Source organism: Leucopleurus acutus (genome assembly GCF_964270905.1).
Source record: "Leucopleurus acutus genome assembly, chromosome: 11".
Classification (NCBI taxonomy): Eukaryota; Metazoa; Chordata; class Mammalia; order Artiodactyla; family Delphinidae; genus Leucopleurus; species Leucopleurus acutus.
In genome coordinates, this window is record NC_139152.1 from 100,347,169 (window position 1) to 100,360,872 (window position 13,704).

At 50.0% G+C, this 13,704-nt stretch overlaps 1 protein-coding gene across 1 annotated transcript; it reads right to left on the reverse strand.

The window, feature by feature from the left end:
• Positions 1 to 2,825: 2,825 nt before the first annotated feature.
• PKDREJ (polycystin family receptor for egg jelly) lies at positions 2,826 to 9,919 on the reverse strand (the record flags this gene model as incomplete). The annotated part of the gene is made up of 1 exon (XM_082849473.1): positions 2,826 to 9,919. The coding sequence occupies one exon, from the start codon at positions 9,917 to 9,919 to the stop codon at positions 2,981 to 2,983; it is 6,939 nt and encodes a 2,312-aa protein (XP_082705599.1). The 3' UTR covers positions 2,826 to 2,980.
• Between the last annotated feature and the right edge of the window lie 3,785 nt (positions 9,920 to 13,704).

Here is a 13,704-nt window from a genome sequence, read left to right on the forward strand (position 1 = left end):
CAGTGTAACCAGCACCCAGGTGAAGTCTTCCACGACAAGAGACACTGGAGGTTTCTTCTGGCTCAAGGGAAAGGCTGGCCCTCTGTGGAGTGGTGGAGGGAGGATGCATGGAGAGACCTGAATTTATTGCAATGGACAAAATGCCTTTGAAGTAAATATTTAAGAGTATAATATACATACAGAAGCAGGCCTTACAAATGCAAGTCTTCATAATGGGTAAAAGGGTTTGAGGTAGATGAAGGACATGGAGCTTCAGATGGAGCCGTCTCTCTGCATCTAAAACTTGTTCTACTACTCTGAGTTAATAAGGGGCTACATGGAGAACAAATCCAAGAACATTTATCTTGTTTTCCTGTGCAATACAGACTTGGGAGGGTATTCATAACTGTTTCCAACTTGTTCTGGAACATGCCTACCCTATCCCTGGAAACTGATGGGAACAAAGACGTCTTAAAAGACTCCTTTAGAAATTGTTGCCATGTCCTGTGAAAATGACCTTCTAAATTTTGATTGTCTCGTTACTTTGTTTTCCGGATGTTAACCTAAAACAATAAAACAGCCAGTTTTGTTTTCACCAGCGGTTATTTTTACCAGCAAGATGGGTTTATTCGGGAGCAGCAAAGAACTGCAATTTGGGACGCGTAAGTCTGGTAAAGCAAAGGAGAGGGAACTTTTTTTATAGAGAAAGGGAAGTTGGGCGGGGCTTTTATAAACAAACTGTCCATTGGAGGAAACTGGGAGTAGGAAATCTAGTGTGAGTTGTGACAGTCTCTTATTGGCTGGGCTGTTGCCAGGCGAGGTGAAAACCTTCCTTCCTCCTGCTGCCTAGTAAAGTAGCATCGCCTCCTGCTGGAGAGGAATGGTACCTCTCTTCCCGTTGGGATCTGTGTTGGCCTGAGTGGTACGTGCATGAGAGCCCCCACTTCTGGCCTCCCGACTCCATTTTAGTGAGGTGTCCCTTTATTAATTTTCACACTGACAATGTTATAATTGGCATCTCTAATATTTCTAAACCATGTAAATACCTGTCATTGCTCTATCATTAGAAGGCCCCTGGCACTCCCCTCTCTCCCAGTATGCGTGGAAACAGCCCTGTGACTCTGCTAGACTTCTCACTGTAGCCACAAGGTGACAGTCTTGTCTCCTTTGAGGGGCCTGCAGCTGCTGTCCCTGGTCATCAATCAGCCCACCCCACCCCCCACCCCCGCCTTGTTCCTGGATGGCCCACTTGGGCCCTGCCTTTATGACCCTGTCACTCACAGCTCCCAATCATGAGATGCTATGCGGGCCTGGGGGCTTTCTTCCAGGGAAGCGAGGCCCATTAGTGTAACCCTCGGCCTCCCACAGCACCACAGGGGTAGAGACTTCAGCTGATCCTAAATTTGGGAAGAATGTCTGGGTGTATCCAGCCACAGAGCACCCGAGTCTGCCTTGTCTGCCTAGGTCTTCGAAGCCTCTAGGGCGAGGCCTGCCCCATGTCGCCTGCACATCACCTGGGGCTTACACTCCCCCGTTCTGCGTTCCATGGGTGACTGCACCTGACCAGACCCCAGGAAAAAGTAAACATTTGGCCCCCATGCTTACGCCTTCCCAACCTGTTCAAAAGTCAGGTGGTAATGAGAGGTGCTAACCATGAACGTGCACTTCACTTGGAACCGGTGGCCAGAGCCCAGCCACACCTGAGACGTCCCACCAGTGCAGTTAGAAAACCCAGAACTGACCTTCTGACCCTAACCGTGTGGGTGGTCTTGGGTGAGTCACAAAACCTCTTCATTATCTCAGCTGGCAGAGAAGGCCACCCCCCACCCCAGGTTCTCAGGCCTCCCCTGGGGAGGAAACGATGGAACGCATGCACACATGCGTGTGTGCATGCCCGTACCTGCCAAGGTGCAGGGTACCATGACCATTCCCGTGCAGCACAGGACTACGGGGCGCCAAGTGAGTAACAAACTCCTGGGACACAGCAGCTGCCCACCTGCCTGTTGTCCCCCTTTGCTGGCCCTCGACTTTGAGGGCAGGAGCCATCGGTGTACACACCCCTCACAGGAATCACTGCAGGTCTCACAGAAGAAATCTCACATTTAATTCTGATCAAGCTTAAAGTGGCGTCTACATAAATGAGCATGTTTCGGAGTGAAAATCCAACAGCTGCTAGCCTATTTTTCTTAAACAATGTTTTCTAAACAATCCACCAGGCCATCAATAACCCAAAGCCCAAATCCTGGATGTGTATATTGCTATATACATTATATAGAATATTTACTATCTTTCAGTGTGAACCCACACCCCCACACACCTTCTTGCTGTTTAATAAAAGTCACGTCTCATGGCCAGAAAACGTTATTACACTTTACATCTTTCACTTGCAGTGGCCTTAAGTAGATGGGAAGCTTCAGACCTCTGACCCCCAGGTCCACATCCCTGCATTCCCAGGCACGAGGGCAACTCCTGAGACTCATCACAACGCCCTGGCCCAGCTGGCAGTGTGGGCGGCGGAGTTGGGAGGGTGGGGGAGGCCCTGCAGCCATGTGTGCAAAGGGAAGAGCCAGCGGGGCTGAGGCACTGAAGCGCGAGTGCTGGCCTCCCAGCCCCGGGGAGGGGGGCACAGAAGCAGCAGGATTTTCCTGCTGCTTCCGGCAAGGTGGGGTGAGGTTGAGGGGGCCTTTGAGTTCCCTACCCCAGATCTGGGTCTCTAACCTTCTAAACTGCAGCAGGTACCAAAGACACCAGCTTCCCAGCCACAGGGAGATCAACCCAGGACTCGCAGGCTGTCCTCCTCCTCTCTCTGTAGAGGCTGCACTGCACTCTGACACCCTCAAGTTCCGAAGGGGAGGCCAAGACTGCGGATACTTCCAGACGTAGGGGGTGTGCATTGTGAAGGACACGGGGAGAAAGCACAACTGAGCCACTAAACGTTCCTTAATCCCAGAAAGTGAGCATTTGAGAGAAGCCGGCCTGTGGACCTTGACACGGTCATGGATCACACAACGAGATACACCGTTTTCTTCCCATTAATGTTTCTGGTCTTCAGCCCCAGGTACCGGCTGTCGCTCTTCTCTGGCCGCCCGTACATCATGTTGGCAAAGAACTTGGGTTGGTGTTCCGCCTTGGATTTGAAGGACAGAAAGCCAAATGCAGTTCTTAGTCTGTGACACAGGTAGGTCATTGCTTCCGCTTCTTCTGAGGGCTCCTCATACACGGGCTGCTTCATTGCCCCGTAGGCAGACAAAATCACCGCCTGAAATAAGTTGATCAATATGCAGATCGTCACCAGCAGAAAAGATGAGAGAAACAGGACCCCGAGAACCTGGTTACTGGAAAATTCCGTGTTCTGAAAAGCTGGAACGCAGTAGGAGAGTACTGTCTGCGTGGCGTGAATCATATCACTGTAGTTCCATTCGTGCTGCCCGAATACCAGGTAACCAAAAGTCATGTAGACAAAGAAATACACGGACACCACTAGTGCCATGTGGCAGATGCCGGGAAGGGCAGTCTGGATGGTCCTCTGTGCGAGACGCACGTTGTAAAAGAACCTGGAATACCTGAGGGACTTCAGGATTGTCAGAAACAACAGGAAACCCAACATCACCCTCATGGCGTGATCTACTTGAGACACTGCATGAAAGGGAATGAAATCCTCAGAGTTCGACAGGTAAAACCGAATTATACTGACAGCCAAGAAGTGTTTCCTGAAAAAGAGCACGATCAACATGGTAAAGATGCATTTTAAAGCAAAGTTGAGCAAATTATGTACACTTTTCACGTAGGCGGACCTTTCTTGTGTGATGATGTAGACCTCGTCGACAACGTAGGCAAAAAAGAAAATGAGGATGGCCACGTACAAGTAGATTTCTGCGGAAGTTTTTCTGTTGAAATCGGCAAGCGAGAAGGAGTGCGCAGACAGGCTCGTGTTCACAGCTCCTACCCGAGAGACCTCAAAGATGACTGAAATGCTGCAGAAGAGAGTGGTGTCTGGATTAAAAGTTGTTAGTTCCAAGATCACAGCCCATGTCTTTTCATCCAGCCAACGGCTTCCCTGGAGTTCGCTGAGCCTCAGTGTGGAATTAAACTGCTGCTCTTCCGGAAAAAAATAGAACGCGTACCCTCCTGACCCGTAGGTATGCAACAGCCCATAGGAATAGTACGCCCATCTCTTTTCTCGAGGCTTGTAAGTAAATCCTTTCGTAGTCTTGTCTACAGCCCGCTTACTAACTCTATTCCACAACCCGGAGTAGCTTTCTGTGTCTTCTGGGTCAGTGCCGTATTCGGGGTGACAGTGAATCTCTCTTTTGAGGCTGTCCTGCGTGAAGTGTTTGGCAGGCAGACAGGTTTTCTCTCCAGGTTGCGCCCTCACCTGCCTCATCCGTGGCAGGCCGAGGATTTTAGAGGAGCTTTCAGGGAGAAAGGTGGGACGCAGGTCGTTGTGGAGCAGAGGCAACAGCACGCTGTTCAGCCACCGAAAGATGTCTTCCAGCTCGGTCACCGATGCCAGATCCACAGAGAACTGGTCACGAATAAACCGATTATAGTAAAAGCCATCGGTGTGGCGTAGGAGGGTGACCAGGCTCAGCAGGAGGGCCAGAAACACGAAGTGAGTGAGGATGTAGCTCAGGAACAGGAAAGCTCTTCTCTTAATCCTCTTCTTTCTTTTGAAGATTGTGATGTCGTCTTCAGTGAGGGGCTGGTACATCCTCGAGCTTCGGAGCTGGACGACGTGCTGCTGGCGCCTGCGCATTTCCTCTGGGTTCTGCGTGATGCTCTGCAGCTTGATCTCACTGTAGCGAAAGTTGCCAACCCACAGAAGGTTCTCACAATACTTGGGCTTACTTGTTCTGTAGCCTGACACGACCATAATTTTAGATGGTTGCACCAGAAAAACTGACTGCAAGAAGCAACAAAATGATGCAAACAGCCATTCTATTGACTTTTCGTAGCCGTAAGTCAGTCCATAAAATACAATAAAGAATGAGGATATGCTACAAGTGACAAAAACCAAGAGCCATGCGACATAAACGCAACACCACGGCAGAACAATCCTGGTCTTCTCTTTGAGGGGTGTAGCACCGGGCTGGCGAGGGTGCTCTCCAGGAGGAACACTTTGATTGTCTTCAACGTTTGGGTTATTGGCGTTTTTATTTTTTCTTTGGGTGCGGGAGACCTTGCTTTCTGCTCGCTTGGGCTGGGGCCGTCTTTTAGAGGTGGTCTTGACAGAAGCCTCGGGAAGTCCAGGACTTCCTCTAGTAGGCGGAAGCTTTTCAGGCTCCCGGGAGCGTGCGTTGCCAGTTTCACGAGTGTGCCACTTTGCTAATCGTTCTTGCCAGTGTTCACTTGCTGCTGGTGTCCACGGATGCTTCCGAGGAGCGACCTCCCTTAGGGTCACCTGAGGTCTCCTCTGGGAATAGATGAACAAAGACGTGATCATTAGTTGCACAGGGATGGTAATTAAGACACTTTCCATCCCGATCACCATCGACCTGAGGTACTTCCCCTCTTGTGACTCTGCTTCTTTTTCTTTATTTAGATTAAAGAACATAATATTACACAGAAGGGAGGACAGCAACATGGCTAAGCAACAGGACAGTCTCTGGAGCCTACTGAACCGTGTAGCAATGACACCAGAAAAAACAGAGAACCACATGTGGCTTCTCCCCAGCCTATAACTTAAATCTGTAAGGAAAAAATCCATTCTGTTGAGAGACTTATCTGGGGGGGTTACTTGAAAGGTTCTGTCCAAAGAGGTGTCAATAGAAAGCCATTCCCGGCACATGAACAGCCAGATGTGTCTGCTGAACAGATTCTCCACTTTGATTCTACTTAAGTACCAACTAGGGGACCTGCCCTCGTTGTTGTGCCACACGCGGATGGAACGGATGTCCCCCAAGTCATTTTTCGTCGTTAGGAGGAAAGTGCTGACGCTTCCTCGGTAGAGGGTTGTAAACTGTGGATGGCTTAAACAATGCACATCGCTGCTACTCTCTGTTCCCTGCAGTTGGACAAAGACATTGGCCCTGGTCCCAGACCCACAACGGCTTCCTGTAAAAACAGTGACTAGGTAACATACATTATCATAAGGATCGTTATCGGGTAGAACTACCACTTGCTCCCTAAAACACTTGTCCATTTCATCTCTGTGCAAGGCCCAGAACCCTAGGACTATGTACAAGAGCATAATGAAAAGTACAGTGAAGAGAGTCACGGGGTTTTGGGTAACGCTCTTGAGGACCTCTAATCGCAGATCCACGGGGTTAGGGACCACGATCACCTTGGCCGTCAAATAGCGGGTACGCAGGTGGAGGTTGGCTAGTTTCATTGCGTCCAGCTGCCGCCTGGCCCGCCCTGGGTTCTTGCAGATACAGTGCACTTTCTGCCAGGTGGTCTTCTCTCCGACAACGCAGGTGTCTTCTCTCCAATCGCTCTGGATCCCATACATGTCCAAGCATTGAGTGCTGAAAACAGAAATTCTCACTAACTTGTCATTGGGCTTTAGGACAAAATGAGGGGCCTGCAGAACCACAGCGACAGTAGGCTCAGAGGAGCTGGTTCGCTGAGCTATGACCCGCAACAGGGATGGGGGAAGGCAAACCACGCGGGCCTCCGTCACTGTACAGTCAGGATCAAACAGGTCACTGTCTTGGGCAACTGGGGGGATGCGATGGGGCACGAGGTAGGTGGCGATCAAAGCGGTAGGTGTGATCTGACGGCCAGCATACACCAACACCGTGAACAACACGGCCACTTCCGTCACAATGTGGATCAGCACCTCCTTCCCTGCTCTGCTGTCCACTTCAAAGCTAAATGCCCCCGTCGTCTTTCTCAATGACTCATTTGCTTTAGGAGACTCCTTGCTGGGGCCCACCGTGAGATTAAAAGTCCCAAAGCTCAAGTTTTTTCTGACGAGGTACACTTCCACTACATCAGGTGTGATCTCAATCACGTCACCGGTGGCCTCGGTTCCTGTCATTCGGAATCCAACCACCTCGGTCAAAATGTTTTCCCCATAATTTAGCCAAGGGAAAGGGTCATCTGCAAACTCACAAAACATTGTAGAGATTGGAGCGTTGGCAGGCAGACTAGGAACGCTGCTCACGTTCAGGGTTGGATAAAAACAATTTCGACAGTGTTTCTCAGTGCTGAAAAACTTGGTAACATTCCACTTCTCCGTTTTCTTGACATACATGTTAAAGTTGGACGTCCTCATCGCAGTGGTCTTATCCTCTGGCACTTTTACAGCCAATACTGTCTCTGCTAGAGATTCAACGACATGGAAAGGCTCTTCGACCACTTCATGACGACCCATCAGTTTCAGGATATTAGACAAACTTGTTAATATTCCAGTGCTTACACTTTCTATCTGCTCAGAAGAAATGTGCTTATCCCTCTGGTGACACTCTCGGAGGGCTCGGCTTGCTTGCCAAATCCTCACCGTGGCCAGTTTCTGAGCAAGTGAGGAGAACTCCGAGGTTTTCTGCGTTAATTTAGTAACAGTCATGACCACCTGGCTAACTTCCACCAAAGTGTTTATAGGAAGAATGAAAGACTGATTGAAAAGGTGTTCTCGGAGTCCAATTTGGTCAGCTTGCAGATTTGAGTCGGTTTTCATGCTATTCAAGACAGAAGCTACAATATACATTAAATAACCTGCAGGTAAAAACTCCTGCTGTTGAAGCAAAGTAGACAGTGATGAATCTGGTCCCACAGTGGAATTGAATAACTCCTGCAGCACAGTCCTTGATGAGTTTATGTCAGTGGGAGCCTGTACAGTGGCGTACAAAGTCACCTGAGAAAAAGCTCCCAGAGAGGTATTATATGCCTGAGCATATATCTTCAAGGCGTAATGATTGGCCAACACACCAACAGGGAGAAAGGAAGGGGGCGCTGTGCAATTCTTCCCCCAATAGAGGATGGACCCAAAGTTATTCTCTTTTAAAGAACTGATTTCACCAAAACCACGCACATCAGGAACTATTATTTTATATGTAGGAACGATGTTCTTATCCTTGAAACTACTACAATGGACAACAAATTTAGTAATGAAGGCAATTCCTTCAGCTGGATCAATTTTGCATTCTGTGGTTTCAGGGACGTGGTGAATAACGAAGGGATGCCTTAAGACCAAGCTCGATCCACCCCAGGTTGCTAGATTGAGAGAAATCCAAAACTTATCTTCAACGAAACGCTGAAAAGCGAAAGCTTTTACAGACAAATATGCACCATTCCGCCCTGTTGTTGTTTGCCCCGTCCAATCAAATGGCATCTTACCACCTGAAGACGACAGAATGGACCATTGATAGACGTCACGGCCTGCTTTACAACGTGGGCATTCTAGAGACAAAGAAAATCTCTCTGATATAATCAAAACTGTATCACAATTTTCAATACATGAAACGCTTGCTACAGGTGCTGGTCCTTGGAGCACATGCACTGTCCTATCAGCAAATGCTGTTCTGTCGTTCTTCTGGACCACCAGTCTGAAAAAATACACACGGCCGCCGTGAAGTGTTTCTGGCAAAAGTGTGAGTATAGGACCGGAGGCCCACGTCCACCTGAGATCAACCTGCTCTGGGAGACAGACTTCCTTGCTCCTCACTGTAATTTCATGTCCATCGTAGTTTCTTGGGTCTGTGGTACAGTACCAAAAAAAATGAAGTCCCTCTAAAGGGTTTCCTGCATCTGGATCAGAGGACATATTTCCATTCAGAGTCAGTCCATCTGTGAAATTAACTGTGATGTTGGTATCCCCAGGAATAACCGCCTGCAGGGGACTTTTAACAATGATGATATAGATGGAATCTGAGTCTTTCTTCAGAGGTATCGTTGGATCATATGTGACGATGTACACGGAGAAATTAAGCAGATACACCCCCCAAGATAAAGAATGCGCGGAGACACGTATACTTGATGGAGTGTTCTCTGACTTGAAAGGTGGGTTCTGCAAAGGTTTAGTCCAGTCCGGCTTGTCAGATACAGAGGCCACGGAATAGAGTTTCCAATACTGACCAAAGAACCTTTGGTTTGGGCAGTGGGCCTTAACCGTGGCATTGATGGTGACTTCCATCTTCCGGGTCAGCTGCAGGGGAGAATCGTCATTCCTTTCGATCCTCACCAGATCCAACACACAGACCCCCTGACGGGACACCGAGGACTCCAAGGCTTCGGAAGTGTTGGGGTTGACAGCCTCTAAGACGACAGGCGTGGGCCCGTCCGTGGGACACTTGGTTCTGGCCACTAAGCCCGCGTAGGAGCGTGGGCCGCGGGGCAGAGCCGAAAGGGGCGACACCGCCGAGCGGGGCGACACGCGGGCGGCGGCAGCGGCGGCCGTGGGGACCGTGGGCCCGAGCAGCCCGAGGCGGAAGGTCCACTCCAGACGCCCGAGGGAGCGCGGCAGGCGGGCGAGCCAGCGCAGGGAGAGCCGGCCGCCGGGCGCCGACAGCTGCAGGTCCACGTGGGCGGGCGCGGCGGCGGCGGCGGCGGCAGCGCGGCGGGCGCGCAGCAGGACGTGCGTGCGGAGGCAGCGCGGCGCCGGGCCTGTGAGCCGCCCGGTCCGCAGACAGAGGTCGCGGCCGCCGCTCAGGATGACGCCGCCGCCCGGGGCCGCGCGGGGCCGTAGGCTGAAGCGGGCGCGGCCGCCGCCACCGCCGACGCCGCCACCGCCGACGCCGCGCACCCCGAGGCCCCGGGCGCCCCTGACCGAGCGCAGCACGGCCGCCTGGGTCCGCGCCGGGACGCGGACCCGGGCCTCGGGCGGGGCGCGGCGGGCCGAGGCGGGCTCCCGGCCGAGTAGGTCGCCGGACGGCGAGCCGGGCACCCTAGGGACGGTGGCGCTGGCCCCGCGAGGAGCCGGGGTCGGCGGGCGGCGGCCAGGGCCACCGCTCAGGCTCAGGCCCAGGCCCAGGAGGAGGAGCACGGGTCCCGGCCGCATGGGAGCGGAAAGTGGGAGGCGCTGCGGAGGCCGCGGACCAACGGCCACGGGGGCGCGGGCCGCGGGGTCACGGGGCGCGGGCGTGGGGGTGGGGGCTGCGGGCGGCTGGCCCGTGCCCACACCTGGGTAGGCCTCGGGTCAGGGTTGTTAGTGGGGTTCCTGTGGCGCAGTCTGCTGACCCTCCAAGGAGACCCCTAGCAGGAGCCCGCCCCCCCACACCCGGGAAAACTCATTACAAAGCGGTGGAAAGTGAGAGCTTTCGTCAGTGGGCTCCCTGAGTAGAGGGAGAGGGGGACTGCTCACTGGGTTTCTTACTTAGTTTTCCTTTTTTTAAAAAAAATTATTATTGGAGTATAGTTGCTTTACAATGTTTTGTTATTTTCTGCTGTACAGCAAAGTGAAGCAGTTATACATATATCCACTCTTTTTTAGATTCTTTTCCCATGTAGGTCATTACAGAGTACTGGGTAGAGTTCCCTGTGCTGTACAGTAGGTCCTTATTAGTTATCTATTTTATATATAGCAGTGTGTATATGTCTTTCTACTTTCTTAGGGTGAAACCCTGTGCCATTGATTTTAGATCTTCTTTTCTAATAGAAGCATTTAGTGCTGTCAGTTTCCCGCCAAACACTGCATCCAACATACTTACCATATTTTATTATCATTCAATTATAAATATTTTTAATTTCCCCTGTTTTGGTTTGACCTGTGAATTTCCAGATATTTGGAGTTTCTGTGAAAATATTCACAGTTACTGATTTCTAATTTAATTTTGTTATGGTCAGAGAATACAATCTGTATGACTTTTATCCCTTTGAATGTATTGAGACTTGTTTGAAAGCCCATCGTGTGGTCTGAATGTATGTTACATGAAACTTTAAAAGAATGTGAAAAAAAAAAGAAAAAGAAAAAAAAAGAATGTGTATTCTGTTGTTGGGTGGAGTGTTCTGTAGATGGCAGGTAGGTCAAGAGGGGTGGTAGTGTTGCTTAGATCTATGTCTTTTCTGCATTTTTGTCTAGTTGTTCTATCAATTGCTGAGAGAAGACGTTAATCTCTCCTACTATAACTGTGGAATTGTCTATTTCATTCTTTAATTCTGTCAGTTTTTGCCTCTGGTATTTTGGGACTCTGTTTATTAGGTAGACACACATTTGTGGTTATATCTTCCTGATGAATTGCCCCTAATATCATTATGAGATGTCTTTATCTCTGGTGATAATCTTTGTTTTGAAGTTTCCTTTACCTGGTGTTAAAATAGCCACACTATATGTCAATTATATCTCAATAAAACTGGGGGGGGAATGAAGTAAAATAAAATAGCCACACTAGCCTTCTTATGCTTACTGTCTATGGACATATGTTTTTTCATTCATTTACTTTCAACTTATTTATGTCTTTATGTTTAAAGTGGTCTTTTATAGGCAACATTTAATAGAGTTTTACTCTTTTATCCACTCAGTCAGTCTCTGCCTTTTAATTGAGTACTTAGACCATCAACATTTAATGTAATTACTGTCACCATTTCATGTAATTATTGATATGGTTGGATTTAGGTCTATCACCTAATTATTTGTTTTCTCATTATCCCTGATTATCCCTTATTATCTCTGATTTTTTTTCCTTTCATTCCCCGTTAATTCATTTAGCATTAGTCATTTCACACATGTTTCTCAAGCACCTACTACATACCAGACATTTTTCTAGGCATCAGCCCCAGGCCCAGTTCTCAAGGAGCTTCCATTATAATGGGGGTGAGAGACAATAAAAAATAACCCAGGCATGATATAACATGTATAATTTTGAGTGTGATAAGTGATACGAAGAAAAATAAGGCAGGTTAAGAGATAAGAAATGAGGATGAGATAGGGGAGTCAAGGAAGGCCTCTTGGAAGAGGCACCATCTGAGCCAGCAGATCAGCAAGAAATGAGGGAGCAAGGCTCACAAAGAGCTAGGGAGCGGGATAGCTAGCACAGAGAACTGTACGTTCAAATGCGTGGAGGCAGGAACGAGAGAGAAGGTTAGTAGTGGGGCTGGAGTGAGCAGAGAGGAGAGAAAGTGGTAGAAGATGCCGTTGGAGAGATGGCTGATGACCAGAGCAAGCTTAGCCTCAGAGCCCACGATCATACATTTGAATTTTATCTCAAGTGGGTTGGGAAGTCCTTGGAGGGTTTTGAGCAGGGAAGGGCCCTGATCTGATTTCCAGTTGGGAAGCATCCTTCTGTTGTGTGGGAGATAGACTGTAGGTGGGCAGGAATGCAAGGAGACAGGCCAATTAAGCGGGGTCCAGGGAAATCAAAGGGACAGGCCTGACTTCTGGAAGAACACTCGGTATGCAAGTGAGCTGGTCCTGACTCTGTTTAGGGTTAGTGGTGGTGGAGGTGGTGAGCAGTGGGGAATTCAGAAAAGATGCACTTGTTAATGGACTGCCTGTCAGAGGACTGACTACATGATTTTCAGCGCCCTGTGAAAAATGAACATGTGGGGACGTTGTTCAAAAACTGTTAAAGATTTCAAGATGGCAACAGCTGAGCTTTCCACCAAGCACGGGGCCCTTCTAAGTGTGAGGCCCTGTATGACTGTCCAGGTTGCACACCCATGGCCACACCCAGGGCTTGCCTACCACAGCCCCTGATCCCACTGGTGGCTCAAAGCTGCTGCCACCAGCCAACACCAGCTTCCAGGCCCAGGCCCTGCAGGGGCACAGGTCTAGGGGCCTCCAGAAGGCCCTGCTACTTGCAGGCGTGGGGGGAAGGGGAGGGAAAGTGTCACCTCACATTTTTTTGGTCTCAAAGACACTCTCCCTGTCTTACCCCTAGGTTCTGCATGACATTTTTTTTTCTTAAATTCCATATATATGTGTTAGCATATGGTATTTGTCTTTCTCTTTCTGACTTACTTCACTCTGTATGACAGACTCTAGGTCTATCCACCTCATTACATATAGCTCAATTTCGTTTCTTTTCATAGCTGAGTAATATTCCATTGTATATATGTGCCACATCTTCTTTATCCATTCATCCGATGATGGGCACGCAGGAATAAAGACACAGACCTACTGGAGAACGGACTTGAGGATATGGGGAGGGGGAAGGGTGAGCTGTGACAAAGCGAGAGAGAGGCATGGACATATATACACTACCAAACGTAAGGTAGATAGCTAGTGGGAAGCAGCCGCATAGCACAGGGATATTAGCTCGGTGCGCTTTGTGACCGCCTGGAGGGGTGGGATAGGGAGGGTGGGAGGGAGGGAGACGCAAGAGGGAAGAGATATGGGAACATATGTATATGTATAACTGATTCACTTTGTTATAAAGCAGAAACTAACACACCATTGTAAAGCAATTATACCCCAATAAAGATGTTAAAAAAAACACAAAAAGACACTCTCCCTACCCGCCACTCCAATCTCTGCCCTGGAGAGGGTGCAGGGCAAGGCCCGACCACAGGTCAAAATGACCTCTGTGAATGTCTGCACGCGCGCGCGTGGCTTTCGAGTGGGACACTTAGAGCTTGAAAGCGACCGCTGTCCCAGGGCTCCTCTGCCTCCCAGGGGACTCTGCAGTCGCCTCCCAGAGGGTCCCCAAAGGGAGGAATCTCCCGGCCCGCCCTCTGGCCCTTCCGCCCCAGGCTCCCAGTCTGATGGGGGAGGCGGGGGCGCACACCAAAGCTGCTCGCCTCAAGCCGACTCGGGTTCCCGCAGCCCCGGAGAAGAGAGCCGGAGGGGTCCGCCGGGGGACCCGGCCCGGAGAGGTGGGTGTGTCCGAAGCGGACCAGTGAGCGAGC